The sequence below is a fragment of the Podarcis pityusensis genome, assembly GCF_964106645.2.
Source record: "Podarcis pityusensis genome assembly, chromosome: 10".
NCBI classification, from domain to species: domain Eukaryota; kingdom Metazoa; phylum Chordata; class Lepidosauria; order Squamata; family Lacertidae; genus Podarcis; species Podarcis pityusensis.
Window position 1 is genome coordinate 71,748,621 of NC_138035.1, and position 24,214 is coordinate 71,772,834.

Here is a 24,214-nt window from a genome sequence, read left to right on the forward strand (position 1 = left end):
AATGTATTGTCAGTAATCTTTTGAGGTTGGGGCAAGGGAGATTGTGGGCAGAAGCACCTCCTCTGCTGGCCGTCTTGTCCTGGCCAGGGAAAATGGTGTGCAGGAGGCAGAATCAGGAGAAATATGCACTCCAGGTGCAGGTTGCGCATTCAGCCCCCTCCCCAATCCCAGGGATATATTGGGGAAAGACGAGGGCTTTGGATCCAGATCCTGCAATCTGCACCCCCTTTTGGGTCACTCTCATCAGTGGAGTGGTAAGGTTAGGAGACATTTCCATAACAGGAAGGTTTGTGAGGCCAGACCTTCTTCTCTACCTATGGGCTTCACCCTCTGCAGGAACAGAGGGAGATTCACTCTATTCCATAGCCGCTCAGATTCCCTTCCACAGACCAGAAGACTGCACCCTTAGCTCCTAAGAGATCTGAACAAGGGCACGCAGGAACATCCATGTTACCTGCCACCTACAGAATTCTTGATACACAGATTTGTGTTGCTGTAGTATATGAAATGTGGTGCTTATTTGTATCAAACACAATTCCCTCTTGATGAATAGCAAACCACTTTAAAAACTTCTCTAAGTCTCAGGACTGGTGTCTTGTGAGACATGGGGGGAAATGGGAAACTTCTATTGCAGTGGGTGGAATATCTATCAACTGACTAGTCTAGGTGTACATTTTCACATTCACTGTCTCCTCTGAGCTGTCCCCAAAACTGAAGGAGTCCTTACTCTTTGAAGCAACCCCACACTGCCATATACAAGCACATCAGTAGGAGGGCTGCTGCTATAGTTAGGACAACAGGAAACCAGTTTTCGGGATGCCAGTAATATAAAGTCTGAATCAGCACTGAGGTAGTAGCCTAGAAATAAACAAACAACAGACATTTGCAAATCAGGAATGCATGTCCATTAGATTTTTCAAAATACAATATAATCTGGAAAACAAAATTCAAATTCAAAGTTAATTCCAATTAAATGTGAATATGATTGGGTCCAGAAGGGAAGCATCGTGGTTCATAGAACACCCTGAATAAAAGGCATGTGACATGCTTTCAAAACTTTTTCATAAGCAAAAATGCTCTGAAGAAATCTCAGATTCAGTTAGCCCGGTGTGCTAGTGGAACCCATCGCAAGACCTCTAGCTAGCACAGCGGGCGCTTGTGCTAATGGAATGATTGTATTAGTGCAGGCATAGGCAAAACTCAGCCCTCCAGATGTTTTGGGACTACAATTCCCATCATCCCTGACCACTGGTCCTGTTAGCTAGGGATGATGGGAGTTGTAGTCCCAAAACATCTGGAGGGCCGAGTTTACCTATGCCTGTATTAGCACACTGCTGAATCCCACCACCCTCAGTCTCCATAATGGTGAAAACTATGAAAAACTTGTAGTATGGTTGGGGAACCTGTGGCCCTGCAACTATGGCTAGGTTCCAACTCCCAAATGGAGGATTGAGTCTAACAAAATCTGGGGAGGTCACAGGTTCCCCATCTCTGATCTACATGGTAATGGCGGGAAAGGGCCAAAGATTTCTGGGTGGTTCACAATATAAAAAACAAAAACACAAAAACACAAAATGCATAATAAAACAAGAACAGAACAAACCAATAACCCTCCTCCCACAAACACATTTAAAAGGCCGCAGAATGTTAGTCCGACAAAGGTCTGGTTACAGAGAAACGTAACCAGAGAAACTTGGGGAGAGCATTCCATAAACAGGGAGCCACTGCAGGAAAGGCCCTCTCATGTTATCACCCTCAGAAGATGATCTCCAGGTCTGAATAGGTTCATATGGGGAGAGAGATGGTCCTTGAGGTATTTAAAGCTTTATAGGTCAAAATCAGTGATTTGAATTGGACCTGGAACATAATTGTTTGCCAGTGCAGTCAGGCCAGATTGAAATACGGCCCTCAGCTTGAAAAAGTTCGCCCATCCCTGGATTATGCCCTCTTTTTCCAGTTTTACACCCCTCACTTGCTGTTAGTTTTTTTTTAATGTGGAAAATCCTAACCACAGTTTCCCCACATCCTGTCTTCCTCCATCCTAAACTCACATTAAAAAGGAAGTTTTGAAAAGGCTTAGAAATTAGATTAATTTGTACTAATGACAGACCTATACTTTGTCCAGTAGGTGGCAGTGTTCCTATGTTAAAAGAACAATTGTGCATTGTAGAACATGAAACACTTACTGGAGGGGAAATAAGTGAAAACTTAAGTTACGACATACTCTTGAGAAGTTGCAAAATAAAAGCAGAATATTGTCGTGGGTGTTTTATTTTTCTTTTAAATTTGTGGGTGGTGCAGTATTCTTAGTACCAGAAAAGAAAAGAAAAAACCTAACTAACAGAAAATAGAAGACATTAATTTCAGATTTTAGAAGAGAGAGAAAATGCACTAATTATATAAAATTAAATACAAAAAAAAAGCATTTCCAGAAAACACCAGCAACTGCTGAACCCCCTGAAAAATGTGTTCCTGGCTGTTAAGTCGAGATTGTGGCAAATTCTACACATTGTGTAGACATTAAATAGGCATTGGGTCTATTTAATCATTGTAAAATTATATTATATAAGTATTTTTATGAAAGTGTGACATATATTTTTATAAATAATTATTTTGCATGAGGACCATCTGGACAAAGTATATATGGACAATATTGAGGGCTTCGTGCTCTTGGCTGAGTCGTGAGATATGGAGCCCTCTCACCTTCCCTCAAGCAACAAACAGTGTGCCTTGGATCTAGACGTGTATCAGCCTGGGGTCCCAGAGGGTCCAAGATCTGCCACTATTTCTGCAACAGGGTCTCAGCTGAGTCCCTGTCTACAGCATCCTAGAGCTGCCCCATCAGCATGAATGGGGAGTTTTAAGCCTCTGGGAAGAAGTATTCTCATCTCCTGTACTGATCTGCAGCTAATCAGAGTAAAAGGAGGTAAATCAGCCCCTGAGCCCTGGCTCCTGGGGTCACTCTGAAGAAAAGCACCAAAGAGGATTTGCTCTGGACACTCTTAAGCACCAAAAACGCGACATGATTTCGTTTCAAGAGAATGGTGTGCAAGTTCTGCTACAAAGGAACTTCAAGGAAAGCACAACATGAGTGACCCTGAAAGAAGACACTGGCGCTGTCCAAATCATTTGCACATGTGCGCACACAGAAAATAGGAGATCTGGCCAAAAGGCAAGACATGCAGATCGGCACTGATGGTTGCAAGGCAACCCTAATTATTAATATTGCTTAAATGTAAGATTATTGTATAATCTTAGAAGGGGGGTGGTTATGAGGGGGCCTGGCTGTGACCCTGCACTTCTGAATTTGTCACTCTGCTACTGTTCCCAATTATCTCCAGAGCAGAGTTAGGTGAGCAAGATAATTCTAGAGAAGATCTGGCTAGCTCAACATCCTTATGTCAGTTCCCACCCACCACCACTAATCTTCTCAGCTCTCTTTGAAGAGAGACTACTTCTGAGGATTCCTGCCAGAAAACTGCAGCAAACTTAAGAGGCTGTTTCACTGTGTCTGCTGTGAGTCACTCGGGTCTCTCTCCAACTGTTCTCTTCAGGGCTATCTTTCTAGAAAAAGAGGAGCTGGAACCCGTGACGAACGCCTCCCTCGTTCTCTCTTAGGATGGCAATGGCGCCCACCTGAGAGGTACTGAGTTCCAATGAGTTCCAGCTCTAAAAAAGCCCTGGTTCTCTTTTGACCATCTCTCTTCCTCTTGAGCCTTCTCTCTCTCATCTTCATAGTAACCAGCCCCTCCCTCGGGTTGGACTCTGTCTCAACTGCCCCCCTCCACTACATATGAGATTCACTGTTCAGCCTCTTTAGCACTACAACATGGCTTTGTTGAGGGGCAGCCACCCCGTACTAATCATTATTTCAGATGAAGACAGTGTGGACCTGGGACATGCTTCGAAATTCAAGCCAGTGAAGTACTACTTCCCTTTCATTTTTTAAGTATATTTTAAGATACAGTTCATGAAAGATATCAGCCTTTCCCTTCTTCGTTGACTCCCCTTCCCCAGAGATACCAGACAGATGAGCATGTGCCGATCGTCCTGTGTGATAAAACAGGCTGTCACCAGCCTATGATACAGATATTTTGGGGCTATTGAAGTAAACTGGCTGCTATTGGTCAAGGCACTGAACAAACAAAGGATCTGAATACAGTTTGCATGAGTGTCCGATACTTATCTCAACATTATGTCATTATGTCATCATATGATGAAACTAAAGGATTTAGACAGTTAACATCTGCTGTGTCTGTTTTGCCAGTGGACTCGGGTGTAAAAGTTCCCTATGAGTGTGGCCAGCTAATTTGATTTCCTGGCTTAACATCTTAATGATTCAGCTGGGTATCTTGTTTTAGACTTACATTATTTATATGTATAGGCACAGGATATGCGTATCCATGAACGTGGCTTTCTGCCCCAGGGAAAACATGCGAAATAGAAGATTCTGAGGGGGGCCTCACACCAAGCAATAGAGCTTAGCTATCAGACCAGATGCTCGAAATAACACACAAGGGATTGATCATCATAATCGACATGGGATTTCTACAGCAAGCCCGTAACCATTTGAGGGGATATCCCCCAACAGAAAACCAGTAGGTCCCATGAGGAAGGTCCCCCCTGTCATGGCCACAACTGGCAGAAGACCCAGCAGACCAGCCCTGCCATGCACACGATACCACACACTGACCACACCACCTCTTCTTGCCACTAGGCTGGTGTGGGGCAAAGCACAAGGTCTCACCATTGTTGAATGAGAGCAACACATCGGCTCTCACATGCGCAGTGCTGTCTAACATAAAACTGCAGCTGGGACATTGCATGTTGGATAGTTTTATGATGGGCAGACACCGTTCATGGAAGCTGACAATTCAATTCGCTCCCATTACAAAACACAGACACTGTGTGACTTCACACCCACAGTGCTGACATTTCCATCCTGGCCCCAGATGCTGGATGAGCCAGAAAAGGACTGAGGAAGAGACACACAGCATGACGCAGAGAATCAGCTCCTTTCTGTAATGTAAGCAGGCCTTAATAATATTTATTTTTCAAAAAATATCTGCACCAGTTTTTAACTTGAAAACCTCAAAGTAGATTTACTTGCCTTTAATAAAAATAAGAATCAGGTTGGTTTCCACCAAAAGAGCAAAACCTCCATTGTGTTATTGAGCATATATATAGCAGAGTAGTACAAATTTTAAAAGCAAATGAAACCTCTTAGCAACGGAGGAGTCACAATCCAGATTATCATTAGTGTTTTGAATTTTCAAAAAATACTACTGAAAGCTTTTAAAAATAACCTTATATAGTTATTTAATCACAAACATCTACTTTAGTGACACAGAGGAATAAAGAAAAAGCTAAACAAGATATAAATTCAGTGGAGAGTCTTGTTCATTTTGTTTTATTCCATCTGTTACAGTAGCTGCACTTGTGTTTGGGGGATAAACTAAGGAAATATTGTGTGTGGCATGATATGTGGAGAGAAAAATCATGGGTGGGGATAACTTAATAGTATAGAAGAAATTAGCATATTGACAGTTACCGGTAATTTAACAGGAATTTTACCTGAGTAATGAATCTTTGAGAAACTGATCCAGGGCTGATCTTCCTATTTGACAATAATAGTCATTGTAAACCTATAAAATGTCTCCAACTGCCCAACACTTTACCTGTAACAGTGACCACCAAAATGCCATTGGGAATCTTAAAAGCAACAGAGCATGAGGGAAAGCGCATTCTCTTGCTGGTCCTCAGCAATTGCTAATCCAGAGAGAGAGAGGAGGGGGAAGAGAAGGTGTCCTGGATTGAGGAATGAACTCTGAGAAACAGAGAACGCTGCGGACGGCTCTGTGTGTTGTCATCTCAGGATGTTATGTACTGTACCCACTCCCCCTTTGTAAAAGGGGTAAATGTCTTCTGAGCTTCAAAAAACAAACAGAAAGCAAGCCCATATCACCCATGCTACCCCTAGCATGTATTAGCTCTAAACCTCCCTCAAGCTTACCAGTGCGTCATTCGTGAGCATACAGGGAATGGCACTCACAGCCAGAACATCAGAAATAGAGCAAATAGTGTAGCAAGATTGTCACAAGAGCGCCTGGACTAAAATTGTCTATCAAAAACTTCACTCTTGTGGTTTATCACCACAACAGCTACTCACTCTGGGTTTTAGTAAAGCAAACAGCTTGATTTGTCAGCCCCTAAATGATATTGAGCATCAGAACAACTTGGCCACAATAAGGACATTTTGCCCATGGCATGACTATTTTCCACCCTCCCATTTTGACTCTCTGGCACCTTATCTGCATAACCTAGCAATTCTAAAACATAGACACGCTTTTACTCTTGCAAGATTGAATGTACTGCCTTCAGCTGTACTCAAGGGACGATTCCAACAGATTCCACACGAAAAACGCTTATGTCCGTGTGGAGATGGCAGTGCCGAATCGGTGGCGCATGCCCTTCTGGCTTGCCCTCTTTATAAAGACTTGAGGAATAAGATTATCACCCCTCTTTTATTGTCCATTCTGGGTCGCCGAGCCACTGCCACAGTGTCCCTTCTCTTGGCAGAACAAGATGAGCAGGTGACAGCAAAGGTTTCAAGGTTTTTAGCTGGGGCAATCAGAATAAGATCCACCATTTGACTTCTGATTCAAAATCCTAAAATGTATTTTATATAATTGACTTTTTATTTCTAGTCTTTGTATATCATATTGTTGTTTTATTGCTATGTTTTATTCATTCAGAGCAAATAGTGAGGCACTCTACCTGAGGCAGAAGATTTTGGGGGAAGCTTAAAGCAGTAGCCGTCCGGCGGGTGTTCCAAGGGTGTGACGATGCCGGCACAGTATAAACACACCAGCAGAGCCAGTCCAGTTCTCTCTCCTGCGCATTTGCACCACAGTGACCTGGCTGCCACCCCACCCCTCCCCCTCTCTGTAAGTCAGAGATACCAGAAACATTTTGAACTGTGCTCTCCTCTATCAACTGCCCCAGATGTCTCTTGACGGCCTGAAAAAAAAGTAGCATGCTTGGAAACTTACGGCAGTTGTGGTTCTTTTTGTGGTGGTTGAAGGCCTGGTTGTTCTCCAGGGAACCACATGCAGTATTACAGTTGCTGTTGTGGACAAGCGGTGAGCTAAACTGCCATGCAGTTCATCAGCCACTTCTATCAGTAGCTGAAATGTGGTGGGATCCTGAATTCCTCGAAACACATCATACTGGAAGTTCTGTGTCGTCATCAAAGAAGGTAAGCCAGAGCCTAATCTCTGAAGTTTGAACCGAGAATGGATATTGCCTAGAAAGAATGGGGTTTGAAGTACCATAAAAATAAAAATGGCATCCTATTACAATTCATATCTAGCTCTCCAGCTTTCAGAATCTTGCACTTCAGGTGAATATGGCATCTCTTAATAAATGTCTGAATTGTGCCGGGATGATGCAAAGAGCCTCTTAGGTACTGGTGCAAGAGAACAGCAGCTTTTCTTCCCTTAAAGAAACGTGGGAAGCAAAGGAGATTGCAGTTTAGAGCAGGTTCCTTTCCCAACGCCAGGCCACTGTTCAGAGAAGAGAGGTGTCTCCCTCAAAGCACAGAAGGTGCATATTCATATATAGCTGAGTTGGTTAGAGCGTGGTACTGATAATGCCAAGGTTGCAGGTTCGATTCCGCATATGGGATGGATGCATATTCCTGCAGTGCAGGGGGTTGGATTAGATGTCCCTCAGGGACCTTTCCAATTCTATGATTCTGTGATTTAAGGCCGGATGTGAGGAGCCTGAGGCCCTTCACATGCTGAGGGACTTCAATTCCCCTCAGCCCCACCCAGCATGGCCAACAGTCTGGGATGATGGGACTTGTAGTCCAGGAACATCTAGAGGGTTCCCTATCCTTGATTTCAACAAAACACTCTTGGTGTGTGCTCCTTAGCAACTGACCTACTCCAAGTTGACATATTTCTATGGTTAGAACAATCTCTGGCTTGCTAATATTGTCATAAGGTGTGTGTGTTTTAGGTCCTAATTTCTGGGCAGCTCCCAAATGGCTCACCTTTGAAGGGGAATAGACTTGAAGGTGCTTCACCAATTCTATTCACACAAAAAGAAAGAATGGAAACTAATGAATGGTCATTACAAAAACTAAACTATATATAGTCTTACCTCCCACAATAGTGTAGCTGAGCTGATGAGGGGGAGAATCTTTGTCTGAGCAATTCAACTGCAAGATGGGTGTTTTAATAGTAGAGTATATAGGTTTGCTATAATAGGGTGGCCTACAGACCGGAGGTTCATCGTTCACATTCTGCAAAAGAAGAAAATAGCAGGTCGCTTGAAAACCCTCTGACAAAAAGTTAGGAACAAGAACATCCTAGCAGGGAGAGCCGCAAGCTCCCAGCATTTTCCTACAATCATTACACAGCAACTTCACAAGTCAGTTTCTGCAGACACTGACACATTAAGCCTGATGGTGGCAGAAGCACTTTTCTGATTATTCAGATTATTCCTAGCCTTCTTCGGAAAATTGCAATGTACATATGCACAAAGAATAAAAGTTTGTGTCTTGGGCAACAGGTTTACAGAGTCAATAAACACACAATTATTCAAACTGAACATGCATTACTATATTACAAAACTTTAGTTCCATACTATTGGAAAGCCGATTTGAAGTTCCCTTGTCACACCTCAGAGCAACCTCTGTTGTTGAAAGCCTTCTCTCAAAAAACCACGTGACTTTCCTTTCCCAGGTCCTAGGTATACTGTAACCCAGGTGTGTAATAAAAACATGATGGCCTGCAAAGCAGCACGAGCAGAAGGCAATTTGGAGTGGGGAAGCTGTGGAGAAGTCCCAGTCACCCCCTCCCCACACTGCTTTGCAACAAAGAAACAGGGTATCAAGCTTTTAATAGATATATTGCCATGTAAGTGTGGTTAGACCTGAATGCTGCTGCAGGACACCAGCAGTAGCAAGAGATGAGGGGCACAGATGTTTATGGTCTATGCTATGTGCCTTTAAGTGCTGCTGAGGCATTGCTTTTTTGTAATTAGCTGCAAGTGGGATTGAAGTGGAGGTTCTGCATCTTTATTTATTTAAAGCATTTTGACCCTGGTCTTCAGAAACAAATGGCTCTCACAGGCATGACACAAAAGGAAGGAGGATAGCAAACTTAGGCACTACACCTGTTGAATAGCAGCTGAAGAATTAGTGATGAATAGACTCTTAGCAGTCCCTGACTGTTTCTGTTGGGGGGGGGCATTAATCACTAGTTTCCTTGCATTGTTTTCCCCCTATTGTTATATTCAAATTTATTCATTTAAATGTTAAATCGGGTCCTCCCTTAAAGAGGGCACGTAGTGCAGTGAGCCCTGGAAAACCGACACCCTGTGTTGTGGGTGGGTACGATTGGTCAGCCACAACACCTGACTGGTAGGTGCCTTGAAGCTGGGTGCAATCTGGCCAATGGGACACAGTCCAAATGGTTTGAGGGACCTATTTATGCCCATGCACGTGACCCAGAGCTTCCTCTTTTGGTGCGTGCATTCTCCCCACTTTTACGGCTTTGCACTTGACCTTGCTATGCCGTCATGTGTCATCTGTCATTGGAACAGGGGCACAGCAGGAATTTTCCCCACTTGGCTGATTGGCTGTTGCCATTTGGGTTTCGCCTACCACGTAGCAAATCGTCACAACTTGTAAGGTTGTGGATAGGCTCTGGTTCAGGTGATAGGGATGGGGGAACACTCTTGCCATCCCTATGTGAAGGGTATTCTGTTAAAGGAATCCAGGGACTCAATGGTTTGGTCAACCCCTGAGAGAGGGTTGTGCCTGTGCCTGAGTCCAGGGAAACATTTGGGTGGCGGAGTTAGCCCGTTCCTGGCTTTCTGCTACCCAGGTGTTCACCCTTGGCTGACCTATGCTGGAACCCTGGGTCAGCGCTACCTGCAAGGCAGGGAGCTAGTTGAAGAAGAGCCTATGCAACCAGTCACTTTCTGTAATCAATTAAGTTGTGGCCTAAATTCTGCCAAAAACCAAAGACAAAATTTGAGTCAAGTGTGAATTTATTTGGGGGGAGGTTTCTGGGTCTGAACATGCAAATAGTTTCTATCCCACATGGCCCCCCCAGTGATGACTGTTTTGCTTCTTAAAATGAGAAGGAAGGAAAAAAGAGGACGAGCGATCCTCTGCTAGCATGGAGAAAGTACGCACAGCTTTTAGAAGTGCAAGTTTACCAGTTGCCTATGGAATTACTTGCCTTACCCTTCTAAAGTGAGACAGCCAACACAACACCGGCTCTGTTTTCTGACGGAAAAACCATGCAGTGCTTTATGGAGATAGCATTTTATGCCGCCACTCAGGGCTCAGCTGCAAATCTTATCAATCAGCATGAAGAAAACATGGCTTCTTTTATTGTCCGCTCTCAATTAAAGGAAAATCAATAAATCAGACAGGCTTTGCTCAACATTACATTACAAACAGAAATGGCCCAGACTGTTTATCTTACTAAATGCTCCATTAAATTATTTGATAAGGTATGTAAAGCTTCTGTACACTTCCCCCGAGAGTTATTTTCTTGGGTACAAAATAAGATACCACCAATCCATATTTATTAAGTGGATTGACACAGCTCATAGAAAAGCAGGTGAACCATGAAGCCCTATTAGCTGCAGCAAACATGGTTTATTAGTGAACAAGACACAGAACTGAATGTATGACACACAAAAGGGCAGGGCTTTAGCGACCTCTTCATCATGTAGTGCCCTAGAGAAAAGGCTCCAAATCCAGAACATGGTAGCAGAATTGGGGCCTGGGCCCTCTGGGCTTCCATTTCAGACCTGGACATAATGAAATCACCCAGATCTAAAAGAGGTCCAGTATGTTTGGAGGATTGCTACCCCCTGGCATGAGCTGATAATGTCACTAACATGCGTCAAGACCTGCAGCCTTAAGAACAGACTGAAAAGCAGGGATGAGGATATGATCTCCTTTGCTCAGGTTATCACCTGCTCTCAGCATCACGGAAAATGTAGCTCCTGTTTAAAACACTTGCTTAAATCATATGTTTACCCAAGATTTCCTGGACCTTTTTCATGTTTTGTACACTGCTCAGATGAGGTTGTTGAATTTTCATTGGCTTTATGCAAGTTGATTAAAGATTTTTAAATGAGAATAAGCATAATTCAAGGGTTTAGCACAGGGATGGGAAGGTAAATATGTATCTTTCTGTCCTCTGTTCCACTCCGTCTTGCTCCATTACACGATACAGGGGGATGGAGATTTCCCAACCACTTAGGGCCCTCCCTGCAACGCCTGACAGGCCTCTAACTTGTATTTATAGTTAATTTGAGCCTTGGTGCCTGAATTACAAACTGGAACCATAATTTTAAACCCACACATTTGTACCTGATCATTTCATTCATGTTTTGTTGATAGAAGTTTTATTGCTAAGCCTCCATTCATCAAAAGAAGTCTGATATCCATTTACATAGCTTCTATAAGGAAGGCCAGAGTCTCAGAAGGTCTTTGCTCCCACTCAAAGCATTTTAATAATACTCTCTGATTTTCAAGCCTCCCACAATATGATATAAGACTTTTTGCAGTGTTATTAGCTTGGAGCTAAATTTACATCAAAGCACTATTGCTAAATGCCCACACTGGAAGGATCCACCTGAAATGTTGCTTCTATTACTGCCTTTATCTACATTGCCGTTATTTGTTTTTTCATATTCACTTATGTCTGCATCTTCTTGGAAAAGCAGAGTTGCCCAAATGGAAATGAATTGTGGAGGAGCCTAATAGTTTGTATTGTGTTTGCTATTTCAAGCCTTCATTTCAGGAACAAAAGTGGATGATTTAGGAAGTGGAGTTTTTGGAAAGTTTTAGGAATCACAAGTTTGTTGCGGAAGGTGGAAGTTGTCAGGAGGCTCTGGAGAGCTGGCTGGGAGAAAGTGTGAACAAGAGGACATGGCAAGGAGACCCACCACAGCAGGAACCACCACCACCGCTCTCCAGGTGTTCTCAACTGTACTTCTGCTGTAGTGGGAAATCATAATTCTCCATAGTCAATAGCGGTTTGCAAAGTGATGGGAACCACTGTTGGTGATCCATATGGAGACAATTTGGGACTTCTAGATTCCACAACGCAGCCCTCGAGTTTAAGGAACTCATTATCACCCCCGTGTCCAAAAAACGTGAGATGTGTCCCTCTGCATCACTCAGTTCTCAGAGGTCACTCAGAGGTCACATGGGACATGACACAATGAGAACGAGGCTGCAATACGAAAGGTACATTGTCTCCAATCCAGATAGCGTATGTTTAACTCTTTTCTGCTGTTCTATAATGTAATCATGATTACTTGAGTGAAAGTAGTTATTTGCTGATTGACTTTACTAGAAGTGTTTCAGAGCATTCATTTGCAGCGCTAAAACATCTGCAGCAGCATTGTAGAGCTATAGCATTGCCATATATGTTGACATCACTGGAGAATAATATCCAGTGGTAGATATAGCCAGTGCTTTTTCTAGGGGGACACAGGGGGATCCATACCCCTAAACATGTTGTGAATCTTTGTACTTTTGTTCATTTACTGTATTTATTTCCCCCGATTTGAACTATAAAATGGTGGTTTTTCTTGAGTCAAAATAAGAGTACACCTAAACATTTTTAGAGGGGAAAAAGCACTGGATATAGCCCAGGGCACCCTCATCATAGGTAACTCTCATTCCTCCATTACATTACAGGTGCAGATTCCCAAAAGGTATCCGCAGTAACAATCAGGAAGCTCACATTTGGCTATCTCTGTGCAGATCTAAATTGGCTTAACTTCTAGCAACTCCACTGCAGTCCAGGAGTCTCAGACTATTTATAGAATACAATTCTATAAATTGGACAAGCTTTGAAGGCTGATCTACAGAGAAAGATCGAGATAAGATTTTTGCATCTGAGAGGCAACTTCATTGTGCAAGTGAGCAGGATGATATCATTTTTCTTCTCAACAATTATTGTTTTCCTTCTTAAAATCTAATCAGCATTTTTCTTTTTAGAAAACAATTCCTCTTCCTATTACATTTAACTACGTTTAGTGAAGAAGGCAAAGGTGTTGTTGTCATGACGTAATCCCAAACATGAGAGTTCCTGGATTTCTTCTATAATTACACGGTTTCCAACCTATAAATGCCTTTGTGTTGATTAATGGCATCTGTTTACACAGATAATTAAATAATTTATGTGCCCTGCACCTTATCTTTAAGCAGAACAACACTTTGAGCATCATTTTAATTGTTCTTTGAGGGTTGTGTGATACATGTGGCTACAATTAATGGAAATACAAACAAAGATAAATGATAGCTACTGTAGCTTTTTCTGAGAGGTCTCTCTTAACTTGATAAGGCTATCAATGACTACAAGCCATCATGACTTCAGTATTGGAGGCAGTGTGCAGCTGCATGCCAGTTGCCACAAGCAATTTCCCCTAAGATTTTGTATGCTATTTTCACTAATGTGTGCATTTTATTCACACTTTCCCCTAATATACACATTTTTGTACATATGGATTGGACAACTGCATCACAAAATATGGAGAACTGTGAATTTCGAAGGATTATCATGTTTCAGTTTCCATATTGCTTTGAGAGGTGTGAATTAGCTATTTACTTATTAAAATGCAAACAAAATCAAAATTCTCTCCCATCCCTATTTGGGCATGAGGTAGGTTTACTCTGGGCAGGAAAAAATGCAATAATCATCAGCCTTCTAAAATCTGAAAGAAAGCCGCATTTACAAGGGTGAGTCATTGCAGAGACAGATTAGGAGTGTGCATGTTTTGGATTTTTACTAGCAGGGTTTTGTTATTTAAAGCCATGTTTGGGTATCTGAAAATATTAAAACATAATCTCCAATGGCCACATAATGATCAGTGAATATAAGAAACCTTATTAGGGCCATGGACATTACCCATTACACTAAGAATCCCACTGATGTGGTCTGTTTCATACTTAACGGCTTCTGCTAGAACATAACAAACGGATCTATGGCTGGAGATTTTCTTCCCCCAGCCATTCCACCCCACAAATACGTCCAACCTGTGCCTGAGGCTCTAAGAACATCAATCCCACAGAGACCCTGAGTCAGCATGAGGAACGACGGATGAGTCAGATTCAAAGTCTCACTAGGAATACATCAGGCAATAAACAGTGCTTGTGGGTAACCTGCAAAAACCATTGTGTGACCCCACCAGTACTGTTAGGCTTAGTCCTTTACTGATGCAGGAAAGGAGAACATGAACTATAAACTCGATAGGTTCAAGAGAAACACTACGGCATTAGGAAAACATGACTGAGGTTGGAGCCTCTAACATTTGGAAGAACTATTGGGCTGGACTTCATGTGCCCTAATACTAAGTTGGCCTCCTAAACAAGACTATATTCTTCAGCCTATTAAAAGAAAGAAAAGAAAAGAAATTCCTGGTGGCATTCAGCTGAGGGTGCATTCAGATATACGGATTATTGGGTTAGTTTTCCTTGTTATAAGGCTAGTGTTTCCTTTTGGGTTTCTAATGTTCTTTTTGAATTGCATTATCTCTTGCATTATTGCATTGTATCTTTTTGATCAATATACTGCCATGCCACACTTTTATTCACACCAGTGGGCATAGGATGACACATCAGCAGACCTCATTTGACATGTTGCCAGCCTTTATGTGCATGTGTTTTTCTGTTCCCCCAGGTGGGAAAGAACCGTCTGATGGAATGCCACCCCAAATTTTGCAACACGGCATGATCTATGAAAGCAGTGGGAACATTATACCGCAAAACTCCCATGATTTGCCAAGTTCACAAGGGTGCAAACAGATTTTTGCCTAAGATCCAGGACAAAGTGAAGCCTTTCAGAAATCCCGGTAATGTCCGGAAAAATCCAGACATATGGCAGTCCTAACCATGCCACAGACATAAAAATCAGCAAGAAGATTCAGTGCATGGATCCACAACTCATGCCATACGTTTGTTCATAGTCAGTGATTTCATTGAAATTGCTCCTGGTTTACGTATGAATAAGTGGATTTGATTGCAATACTATGACTTTGAAATTGTTGACAATTTTTTTGATGTCTAGATTTTAAAGATGGGAACAATGTGATGGTGAAGGAGGTTCTACTTTGTGCATCTGCATCTTTTTCTGCCAGTGTGTACAAGTGTGCAAGAGAGAGGGAAGAGATCTTTCTTATAAAAGGTAGAATTCAAGCTTCATTCAAGTGACGGCAGTGACCTCAGCTAGCATCAGTTACTGTTACTGTTCTCAGTTTTAGCCCTTAAATGTACATATGAAATGCAGCAGAGATAACTGTCTCAGGGGGCTGTTACAACCCACATGAAGTCATGCACTTTATATGAAATTCCTGTCATGTAAGATGTATTTGGATCAAGTTCACTAAGAAACATCTCTTTGTTTTAAGAAAGATGAATCTATTACTTGAAACTAAACTAAACTAAATGAGCAAATTACTAGGGTAGAAAATTGACACTGGAACACACTGTGGCATAATTAAGGATCCCATTTTATTGTAGGGAATTATTGATATATAAATGTATTTCTGTGCCACATTGTAAAATATCAAGACAACGTTCACTATGAAACATAAAAGACTATTTCAAGTTTTTTTAAAAAAAAATACAGATGATCATTAAAGTGACTGGTTAATCAGGAATTAAATGGCTGAAAAGCCTGTCTTTGGGTGGATCTACACTCAGGAAAAACTCGCTATAAATAAGTCAGAAATTAAATCATTATAATAAAAGAAAAAAATGCTATGTGACAATCACATAGAAAATGTTTTTGCTGTCTGGCACCACCTGGTGTTGTATGTTTATAATGCATTCAAAACATTGTGTGTGTGTTTTTACTAATGTAGCTGAGTCCTTTAAGAGATGCCTGAAATTCACAAGTGAGAATGTCTGCTGATTCTTTGCTGGAAGAGTGTTCCCCAGCATGTAATCAGTGACTCTAAATGTCCAACTCATTTTTCTGTTCTCACCTAATTGCGTATAATAATCCTTAAAGAATATAATGAAGAATGAACAAACAAGCAAATAAATGAAAAGAGGAGCTGAAGTTATTTGGTATGGGGTGTTGCTTCAATTTGTCATGTAATCAATTAAATCTAATTGGTGCCTTGTGTCTCTGCATAATACTTGGTTATAACTTTTAGGCAAAAGGCTACTTCAGCTGTCAGTTTAGAGTGAGCTGGGCTCCATATCCTCCTCTGACACTGATTTATATTGAGCCATTAACTTCAAATAAGGCGAAAGCTGACTTTAAGCAGACTGATCGTGTGAGCTTAAAAGCAAATCCTTTAACAATGCCATAATTTCCCCTAATGAATATTTCTTGTCTCTAAAATGCTGCTTTCTGTTAAAGGAACAAAGCACACACACCCCAAAGCCTCTGCTGGGTCACTGATGTAGTTTGACACAATAAATTGCCAGTCCCCAATTCCCATATTGTATAATGCAAAAGGAGACATGGTTATTGTCTGTTAAATAAACATTGTAGAATAAATACCCTGCCATATTGCTCACTCGTGCTACAATGTCATCACTGTGTCGGATTCAACGTAAGTACAGTAATGCATTTTCTTAATAGTAGCTTTATTTGGGACATGCAGAAATGGCTGCTGTTTTCTGTTATCGGGAGAAATGGCACCAGGCGCGCAAGATAGGCCTTTTAAGGGCTAACAGTCACAATAATTAAATTGAAACATTACATCCAGAGGTGATATATCTCTATGTATGAGATGCTGAGGACCAATTAAGAGAGGGGTAGCCATTGCTCTCGTACTGTGAGTTTCCTAGAGGCTATTTATTTACTATATTTTTAGGTCGCCCTTCAGCAATGCTGTCAGAATGGCTTATAATCAAATAAGAAAACCCACAATTTGAAAACAATCATCATTAAAACTGGGGGATAACCAGCATCATATAACCAACATGCTTACATCTAATTAATGCATGAAGGGGTTAATAGAGTAAGCTGTCCTCTTCCCATCACCTTGGAACTAGGTAATCATTTGCTCTCTGTCTACCTGATGAACTCACAGGGCTGTCTTAAGCATATGGGGTGCAAAGATCTGCCCAGCGCCTCCCTAGGTTGCCCAGTCCCAGGTGCGCAGGAGGGCGGAGCCGGCCGGCTGTCTCAGCCTCTCGCTGGCTTGGTCGCCCCCGAACCCGCGGCGCAGAGCCACCCGCAGCAGAAGATCCCACCGTGGCACTCCGACAGATGGGTGGGCTCTTCCCCGGACTCAACTCTCGGGCCCTGGACTCTCGGCCTGGTTCCCCTGAAAGCCTGGCGCCCGGGTGCCCTGCTCCTCTAGCGCCTATGGGTAAGACGGCCCTGTGAACTCAGCATGTGAAGAGGTTTCAGCTGGTTGCTCAAGCTTAGCCGTGTGGTTCTCACAAGTCATACTTGTGTCCCTATACCTATCATTTAGGAACTTTCACCATTTTGTAACCAACTAAGTTTTATTGCAGATGCAACTTTTCAGACTGACATACGGGAAAGCAGATGAACCAGACCTCTGAAGCATTTGTAAGCAAACCATTTTTAACCTACCAAACGTTATATTTTTCTACACTAGAGGAAGTGGGAAACTTTGGAAGGAAATTGGAAGGGTATATATTAACAGTCTAACAGCCTGTATTGCTGCACTTTACTGCTTATTTTGTGATTTTAAATCTCTGCTGGGGTCCCTCACCAAAGACTACTTGCCGGAAACCTGGATCTTAGCATCCAGGGAATTCTCCTTTTTATATTATTTCCCCCCCCCAAACAAACAAAAAACAGTAAATCACTATTTTAAAACCCACAATAAAGCAAGACACAGCAGAGAAATTAAAGAAGAAAAATCATTAGACACTTAACCTACTAACATAACCTGTAGCAATGTTAGAGCTTTAATGTCCTGGTACCTAAGGAGGCTTCAGAGAGGCCTCAGTGAGCTTTTGGAAATTTGTTTGATAGTGGGCAGCCTGGTAAATAATGATTCTCTTACCTGGTGATGGTGAGTCTCTCAAATGGAGAGAGGGAGGGGCAAGAGAAGGGTATACTCTGTGGAGGCCAGGTCTCCCTTTCTCAAAGAGCCCAGGATCCATGATGACCATCACAAGCATGCTGGCTGCATGGGGATGGGGGTGGGGAGGTGATGGTAGGTCACCACATTTTCTATCCCTGGTAGAATCCATTATTCTTCTCAGTTTATTCTAGTTGCTGCTAGTTTACAAATAAGCCATGCTCAATATATTATTGTAACTGCTTTACAACAGATACATATAGAATCAAATGCTCCAAACTTCCCCAAACAAACCCTTTACTTACCAGAATGTAGACTGTGACCATAGCAATGCTGGATCTCTGCCGGACGGGGTCTGGTTCAATATCATTGTCCAGGTCAATAGCTTTCACCCAGAGAAAATACTGAGACTCACTTTCTCTATCAAGCATGTTCAAAACTTTTATAATACCTGGCATGGACACACACACCATTAAATCATTTTTTAAAAATACATTTCTATTTTTTTGAGCAGAAAAATACATTAATCAACCTTAATGTACCAATAACGAGATCCTTTAAAACTGTGTTTTGTGAGAACAAAAGAGATGATGCTTGAAAGCTGCTTGAACAGCATCCTCAAATCTCAGTGGATTTTGCATAACTTCACATATTGAAGATTCAAAGTCTTGTACTAATGTAAATTTTCATGAAGGCCTTTTTTATGAAGGGTGAGGGGGCTAGCAGGGCAAAGAGTAGAAGGGGGGCCTATGTGACGCTGGATCCTTCACCACATTTTAGGCAAGGGCATGGCAGGATTCAGCATCTTCCTAAAGCAATAGGATGGCAAATCTCATTGACTGTGGTCAGAGATGAGGAATCTGTGGCTCTTCAGCTCCCATCAGCCCATGGTCAACAATCAAGGGGTGTGGGAGTTGTAGTCCAACCACATCTGGAAAGCCACAGGTTCCCCATCTCTTAACTAGGTAGTGCCAGAAAATCCTGGATCAGATAAAATGGTGTTACAGCATGATAAACATTACGGAACAGCACATACGACAGATTTATTTTCACCCTGCCTTTTCCCCTGACAGGGCTCAAGGTGGCTCAATGATGAAAACAAGAATCACTAAAAACGAAGAAAAAAATCATTAAAATGTGAAACATCAATAGAATTAAAACTATTTAATATATAGAATCTGTTTAAAACATACAAAGAATTCCAATAAAAATCGCATGGCACCAGCCCCACATAGAGCACATTACAGTAATCCAAACATGATGTAACTGAACCGTGTGTCACTTGGCCAAATCGGACATCTCAAGGAATGGGCGCAGCTGGTGCACTAGCTTTAACTGTGCAAATGCCCTCCTTGACACAGCAGAGACCTGGGCATCCCAAACTGCAGAAGCCCAAACTGCAAAGCTGTGTCTTCAGGGGGAGTGTTACTCCATCCAGCACAGGCTGAATCCCTATTCCCTGTTTTGGCTTCTGACTGACCAAGAGCACCTCTGTCTTGTCTGGATTAAGTTTCAATTTGTTCACCCTTATTTGGTCCATGACTGATGACAGACACCAGTTTAGAACCAAGACCATTTTAGTAAGGTCCAGGACTGAATCTTGCCTAAAACCATGTTCTCTTCTTAACTCCAGTACAATGCTGGATGAAAGCTAAGGCAAATTTTCTTCCTGTGGCATTCATTCTTCTTGAGCAGAGAAGCCTTTAAAAGAATTGGCAATACCTGTATCTGGCTCTATATAAAATTTAGGAGGATGTCCTGCACCATCGCCAACAAGTGTGTACTTCAAATTATTGAACGGCCAGTCTTCATCTGTAAAGGCGACTCTTCCAACCACAGTGCCAATGCTGCTATTTTCAAGCACGCGGAATATATTTGTGCCAGTATGAGGATCTATTTCATTAGTACGGGTTACTTTCACAATAACCCTAATTGTTCCTGAAAGGGAGTTTAAAAAAATAGAAGAGCAATAAACAAGTTTCAAAGAATGTTGTTGGAGAACTTTGCCTCATAGATTGTCTTCTGTGTATTGCTATAGGATTATGATCTGGCTGCCATGAAGGTGCCTAGGCTTGGGCAGAAAAGGGATACTGGAATCAGAAGGATTAAAATTCAGCAGCCAGGTGTGTCAGCTAGGTCTTGCCTACCTAATGGGCCAGAGTGGCTGCTGAATGCTTCCCCAAATCAGCTGGATCTTCCTTGAGGGCTTCAAAAGGGGTAAGTGGTATACCTCCCTTCTCTTTTCCCATCTCCCATCCCAGTCTCTCTGCCCAGTCAACAGGAGAACAATAGAAGTTGCACTTTTGCTCTGGACATCTAATCCTGCCAAGGTCTGTTAGTGGCCCTGGCTGGCATCTTAAAAAAACACACCGTGAAAAGCCTTCAGTGGTGATTGCACTACTTAGTAGTCAGGGCACTCCAGTCACAGTGATTTGGGAGAAGGATTGAAAACATTTCCTTTTCATGTGGCTTTATGCCTTTCTATGTCAATGGAGATATTTCTATTGTATCCCCCCAAACCCATGGTGGGTAAGCAGAAGCCTGTCCAGCCCCAGATTCCTGGGGAAACAGGGTCTTTGTTGAGAAGGTGATCTTCCCTCACATGAATCTAGATAAATCTAGGTCTTCCACATGCTCAGGACAACTTACTTGTTTGTGGTGGCTCACCACCATCAGAAACTTGGATCATCAGTGTATGCTTGAACTGCATTGCGGCAAACAGATCAGAATCACAGTTTAGGTGCTGAGGACCAACCTATAGGGAATATATATATATATATAAAATTTAATATTTTTAATGAAACATTAATTCATTTGTGAATTACTGGGAAGGAATTGTATATATCAGTTGTACACAGCTTTTGCTATTGGGCGAACTGAGCCCAAGGTAACAAAATGAATTTCCATAGAGAGAAATGTAAAGTTCTAAATTTAGGCAGGAAGTATCAGCTGTATAAATATAAAATGGGGAACCCCTGGCTTGAGAGCAGTACAGCTTAAGAACAACGAGACTAGGATATATACAAGTTGGGATATCGTGATTTTCCTGCTTTGTCATTTGATGACTGAAGCAAATTATTTCCACATAATTATTTCCACATAAGTGAAAACGTCATTACAGATCTAACACCATAGATGACAGCATCATGTCACCTCCAACCATTTACATTACCCCCCCCCCCCATGGAGATAGTTCACACATTCAATTTCTGAGTGTTATAATAAAATGACAAGTGACCAAACTATGTAGATGCATATCTGGGTCAGATGTTTTGGTGTTGATTTTCAAGAGCTGTTCAGCACAGAATTACTGTCCCAAACCACACCACCGTGATCTCTTAGTTCTGCATCGTTAGGCACCTACCCTTCTGTATTAATATCTATGTCAACACAAATTGTCTTTCAATTAACATTTGCAATTAACAATCAGACTGGAGTTATATTTAAAAAATGTGCATAGTTAAAAGCTACAATCTAGTTGGCTAACACACTCTTGTGCGCAGTAAAGTGTTTTGTGACAGTACATACTTTGATTTCATTGCCAGCTAGCGTGAAAAAATTATTGGAATAATCATCCAGTGTGAAGGTGAGAACATTGTTGGGAGGTGTTCCATCTCTATCTCCACACTCTAAGGTGCACAAGCGAGTCCCAATAGCAGTTGTTTCAGGCACTTCAATGCTATAAATGAGAAAATCCATAGAGAACATGCATGTAACTCTAATTGACATACCTATGATAAAAACAGGACATCAGGCACAGAGGCATAGGAAGGTCAGGTGGTACCCGGTGCGGAAAATTTATTGTCACACCGCCCCCCCCCACACACATTGATTTTTATTTATTTTTTTGCCTGCAAAAATGGTTTGACATTATTTCATATTTTCTTACAAAGGAATGTGGATTCTGGGCCTCTGATAACAAGTAGGCGACTATGGACAGATACTTAAATCTACAGGATGGATTGTGTTTTGGCTTGTGTTATTTTATTTATATTTATTGTTTATTTATTTCATAAAATTTATTTTAAAAAACCTGCAAAGTGGTTTACCAAAACAAAAAACCCCACAGCAGTAAAATCATGAAAAATCGGCTGCATGCAGGGGGTGGGATGAAGGCAAGGCAAGGCATAATCTACTTGGCCTCGTCTCATTTTCTTCACATAGGTTGACTTTCCAGGACCCAGGAAGCCCAGCGGAGGATAGGGCAGTAGGGTGGTTCATAAAGAACTTTTTTTAAAAAAAATGCCTGTTCAAAAGGTCTTATTTTACTAAACTAGGGATTATATAGCTATATCTGAAATTTCATGCATATCAGTTAATATCTTGACCCTGCTCCACTGAATTGAAATTTCAGCCTTCACTACATAGGAAAACGGCCAAGTAAACAGCTGTTTTCATGGAGGAAGGTCAAGATATTAACTGATATGCATGGAATTCCATATATAGCTATATAATTCCTAGTGTAGTAAAATAAGACCTTTGGAGCAGACTTTTTAAAAAAATAATAATAATTATGAACCACCCTAGTAGGGCAGTAATTGTTCCTTGATAATTTGTCACCCCCCTCCATGATGGCACCTGGGGTGGACCGCCCCCCGCCCCCCCTTCCCTACGCCCCTGATCATGCTTTTTTTTTTTTTTAGTAAACATCCTACATTCAGAACTTTGGCTTCACTGAATACTCTTGGACTTGCTTTGATATTTGGGTTTTGCAGTGTCAACTAGTAGCCAATAGTGCTTCCCCCAAATGCCACGCTTGAAATTGGTTTGAAAATGCCAGACAACGCATTCAGATTGAAGAGGTTGAACATTTACAGTATATAAACCATTTTTTTCTGTGGCACCTTTTCTCCTTAGGCTGTTCCTGCTTCCTCCTGTAAAGTGTCAGGGATTTTAAACCCGGATCTCTGCTCCCCACACCACTCTGGAAGCATGCATGTAGGAGCTTTAACCTGATTCCTTGAGTACTACACTATTGCAGATGGTTGAAGGTAGTACTTCAGTGTGCAATCTACCAGAGATCAGGTCACATAATGGATCCAGAAAAACACATCTGGCCTTATAATTCTGTTGGCTCTGGCTAAGATCTTCATTCTGAGGAGGCACAGCTTGATCTGCTTATAGACTTACTCCATTATTGATTCCTTACTGTACTACCCTACTTGCTTGCTTGTTTGCTTCCTTGATTTCCCATTGCGCCATCTGGTCTGCCTCTTTGCTGAATCATTTGGCTGTTTCCTTCTACTTGGAAATCTCCCTTCTGGGTTAATCAACAAGGGTGATTACACTAACCGGACCTCCACGGTGAACAGAATGTCCCAACATTGCATGGCCAGGTCAGACTGCCTGCTGATGTCATGGGGGCAAGAAGGAACATTTGAGAGTAATCAAAATAAGCAAACATTTTAAACTTGGAATTTGTGGAGGGTGTCACATTTTTTTTCTGCGCAGCTGAAAATGTACATGGGGGGGGAAATGACCTCAGCCATGTTCGCAACACCCAGATAAGTCAGAACGGAACTCCTGTTTACTAGATATGATAGGGTTGCCATATTTCAGACAGTGAAAATCCATATTGAGATTTTTTTGGCAAAGTTGTGGATCTTTTTATGGGAAAACGGCACTGCCGATATTTACAGACATATGGCAACCCTTACAATTAAAATTGAGCACTTTTTATTCTATTACTGAAAACAACGACTATAGAAAGTACTTCAGACACTTACATGTAAAGGTCTTGGGTGCAAAATGGAGGATTATCATTTACATCCTGCAGTGTGATAATCAGCAGAACAGTGGAAGAATGCAACCTATCATTGTCAAAAGCTCTGATTTCCAATGCAGTTTTATGGGGGAAAGTGAGGTCTTCATAGTCCAAACGATAGGTGGTTGTAATTTCACCAGTATCTAGGTACCAAAATATATATATATTGGGGGTAGGGGAGAGAATCCTTTGATTGACACTGCAAAACATTTTAAAGTAATGGAAGCAGAAGCAAGATATAAGAGACCAGTTTGGAATGATAATAGAACGTATTGGCTCCCTCTGCAGGTATAAGCTTCCTCTATAGGTGGGTAACTTTATTTTACAGGAATTGTGTTTATATCAGATTGGATTCAAATCCCATTGATCTGCCTATTTGAGCTAGGC

General features: G+C 41.8%; 1 protein-coding gene across 1 annotated transcript in view; it reads right to left on the reverse strand.

Moving 5' to 3' along the window:
* Window positions 1–24,214, reverse strand: part of LOC308457795 (cadherin-related family member 4-like) — a gene marked incomplete at its 5' end in the record, with an annotated part of 49,973 nt that overhangs the window by 5,613 nt on the left and 20,146 nt on the right. The window contains 8 exons of the mRNA XM_080971969.1: window positions 728–858; window positions 7,053–7,306; window positions 8,167–8,308; window positions 18,369–18,514; window positions 19,786–20,001; window positions 20,713–20,818; window positions 21,592–21,742; window positions 23,790–23,970. Of these exons, the coding sequence (XP_080828095.1) occupies window positions 728–858; window positions 7,053–7,306; window positions 8,167–8,308; window positions 18,369–18,514; window positions 19,786–20,001; window positions 20,713–20,818; window positions 21,592–21,742; window positions 23,790–23,970 (1,327 nt within the window). The remainder of the gene's footprint in view (window positions 1–727; window positions 859–7,052; window positions 7,307–8,166; window positions 8,309–18,368; window positions 18,515–19,785; window positions 20,002–20,712; window positions 20,819–21,591; window positions 21,743–23,789; window positions 23,971–24,214) is intronic.